The sequence below is a fragment of the Vigna umbellata genome, chromosome 4 (genome assembly GCF_029865625.1).
Source record: "Vigna umbellata cultivar VRB3 chromosome 4, Vumbellata_1.0, whole genome shotgun sequence".
Lineage (NCBI taxonomy): Eukaryota > Viridiplantae > Streptophyta > Magnoliopsida > Fabales > Fabaceae > Vigna > Vigna umbellata.
This window is the reverse complement of record NC_142168.1, coordinates 17821262-17824073: the sequence shown is the minus strand read 5'-3', so window position 1 is coordinate 17824073 and position 2812 is coordinate 17821262. Positions and strand designations below refer to the sequence as shown.

General features: G+C 33.7%; 1 protein-coding gene across 1 annotated transcript; it reads right to left on the bottom strand.

The window, feature by feature from the left end:
* Positions 1-2812, bottom strand: LOC124842838 (sm-like protein LSM3A). Its single transcript, XM_047319424.2, has 3 exons — positions 2601-2812; positions 889-984; positions 1-356 (listed from the first exon to the last, which is right to left on the bottom strand). The coding sequence occupies exons 1-3, from the start codon at positions 2715-2717 to the stop codon at positions 276-278; spliced, it is 294 nt and encodes a 97-aa protein (XP_047175380.1). The 5' UTR covers positions 2718-2812; the 3' UTR covers positions 1-275.

Sequence of the window (2812 nt, the reverse complement as noted above, 5' to 3'; positions counted from 1 at the left end):
TCAAATCAAGAACCATGGCCTACACTTTTCATGGAGTCAGTGATATAATGGCAGCTCCACACAACAGAAAAAATCCTTGTTTACATGTGCATGCCATGATTCTTTTAAGCTATAAAGATGATTGAAAATTGACTGTCTAACATAAATCTCTAGCACACAAGCCAATTAAGTAGCTAATCTAATCATAAGAAAGGAGATCACTACTTAAGTTGTACAATTTCATAAACAGTGACACTTGTTATTCAAATGATCACAAAGTTCATCATGGGTTCATGCTATGCAGTCCTCAAGGGCGGGGAAACCAATATCACCCCATCTCCCCTAACAAACAGGAAAGGAACCGTCCGCTTAGTAGTCTGCAATCAGAAAGAAAACAAATGATCATCCAAAGAAATTTATCGTAGAAATAATGTAGCATGCATTTGCCTTTAGTTTGATAGAAGCAACTTGAAGGTTGATGCAGATTGAAGTTCGTAAATATATGCATTTGGCATTCCCTACATATGAACAAAATCTCAAAGATGGTTCCTCTTTGGCTCTCCATAATGCATTACAGTTTATAAAAGCAAACTTTTTCTTTTCCCAGTAGAAAGTCAGTCAAATAAATAGCTCTGCTCATATGTTAGCATAAGTTGTGAAATAATAAGGTCAGTAGCGGGAAAGCATAATGCCTATAGTCTCATTTGAAAAATACCCAGAACCAGAAGTGTCTAGCTTCACTATACATTAATCACTGATGAACACTTTCTTTTACCATATCTTAGTCCATTCAACAATGTTTTTTGTTAACCTCACAAATTTTCTATCAATTAATCATAGTTCTACCACTTAGCTTTGCCAAAATACAATATATATGTATTTTTCCTTTTTTTGCTGATTATAACTTACCCTCACAATTTCTTCATATGTCTCGTCATCAATTTCCACAGTAGTAACAATCTCTTCAACATCACCAAGAATCATATTAAGATGTTGATCGTAAGCCTGCAATTCCAAATTGAAAACCGTACAAATTGAGAAATAGGAGGCAGATAAAATAGTTCTAAAACGATTCTCCCCATACAAAATTTTGCTTGGGCAACCTAAATATAAAGCCATTCATATTTTCTGTATGTTACTTTTTTAATTGGAAATAAAAGTTTAATAATTTTAGACTAGATACAGATCAAATAGATTCCATTAACCCTAGTTATGTCATGACAACAGATTATTTGACTCCGTGGCAGTAAATAAATAAACGAGAAAGAAATACAAGTCTTTCCTGTGTACTAAATATGAATCCTTAAACAAATTTTAGGGGAAGCATATCTTAAGCACTAATCAGATCCAAATTTAATCCATGTTAAGACCATTTAAAAAAGCAACACAGAGACTCCAAACTCATAAAGTCTCATTTTAACTTCTGTGTGTCATTTAAAAATATTTTATCCATCAGGTAACTCACTACTTCTTCAAATTACCATTACGGTTTGCACAGAAGATAACTACAAGCAAAATAACTATTAGAGATCAAATTTGAAAGATTAATAGGTGTAGTTATGTAACTAAGTAAATTACACCATTAATTAGATTAGACATAGTAGTTTCATTCAGTTACAAGTCAGACAAGTGATGCCACTGGGGAGATACAAAGGTTGCTTCCAGAGTTCCAGTTCAGCAATTTTACAAGCAGTATCAAATTATTGGACTCAAACTATTAAGCACATCACAAATTTATGTATCCCTAATTTTCAGGTTTCGTGCTGAAAGCTCACCTCACCAGTCATCACCCATTTCATAACAAACTGAAATCTGAAACCTATGTAGTTAAGATATTTCTCATATTTATACTCTATCAAATGAAGAAGAAAGACCAACGACAACCATGTGTAATTCATAAAATTCATTGTAAACACAGCTTAGTTTTCAACTTACAAATAGGAACTATTCGGTAAATTAATTAACAAATTCATTGTAATCTTATAGGAATTCAGGAAGAGTAAATAAATAAACGCATAAAAAACACCAACCAACCCCCCCTCCAAAAAAATCACTTAGTTAAAGCACTAAAAGAACCTTCAAAAACAACATAATCATTTCAATATGTTACTCTCATCCAGCCATTTAAATCCTTTCAGCATAAAGGGCTTAAAAATCCCAAAGGGTTTATACTACTCTAACCTAATCTTCAACCGGTTGCATGAAGTTCTAAGCCAACAAAGAATTAAACAAATATTAAAAGCTAACAATACATACTTATCATCCCTCATCCCAAACCAGCTTATTTTAAATTCTAGTTCAAAACACTAAAATTTCCGTTTAGCGACCAACAGCAATTCCTTCCAAAACCCAAAATTGGAAAATCAAACATTCAACTCAATCCCCACAGGAAAGTACTAAACAACCCATTACTACGTTAGGGCAGTCAGAAAGGCACAAAATCGCCATTAATTGCAAGCAACCCAGATTTCAATTACCTTGAAAACACCTTGAAAATCACAAATTTCACATCTAAGAAAACCTAATACAGTCTGTACATTAATGGGTAACCACAAAAAAAGAGTGCAGAAGTTGAAAACAAACAGAAATTGATGAAAAGGAGAAAAAAGACTGAAAATTACGTGAAGTTTTCCACGAAGCTCTCTGTCAGAACGGAGCTTAACGTAGATACGTTCGTCAAGGCTGAGCCTAATGAGATCCAAAGGCTCCTTCACCGCACTCTCTTCCTCTGTAGCCATCAGTCACTTCACTAGTTTCAGTGCTTCTGATTTTGGAGGTAAGTTTTTTCGTGTAACCCTTTTGAGTCAATTTTTTCTTCTTCTTTCTCTTTTCT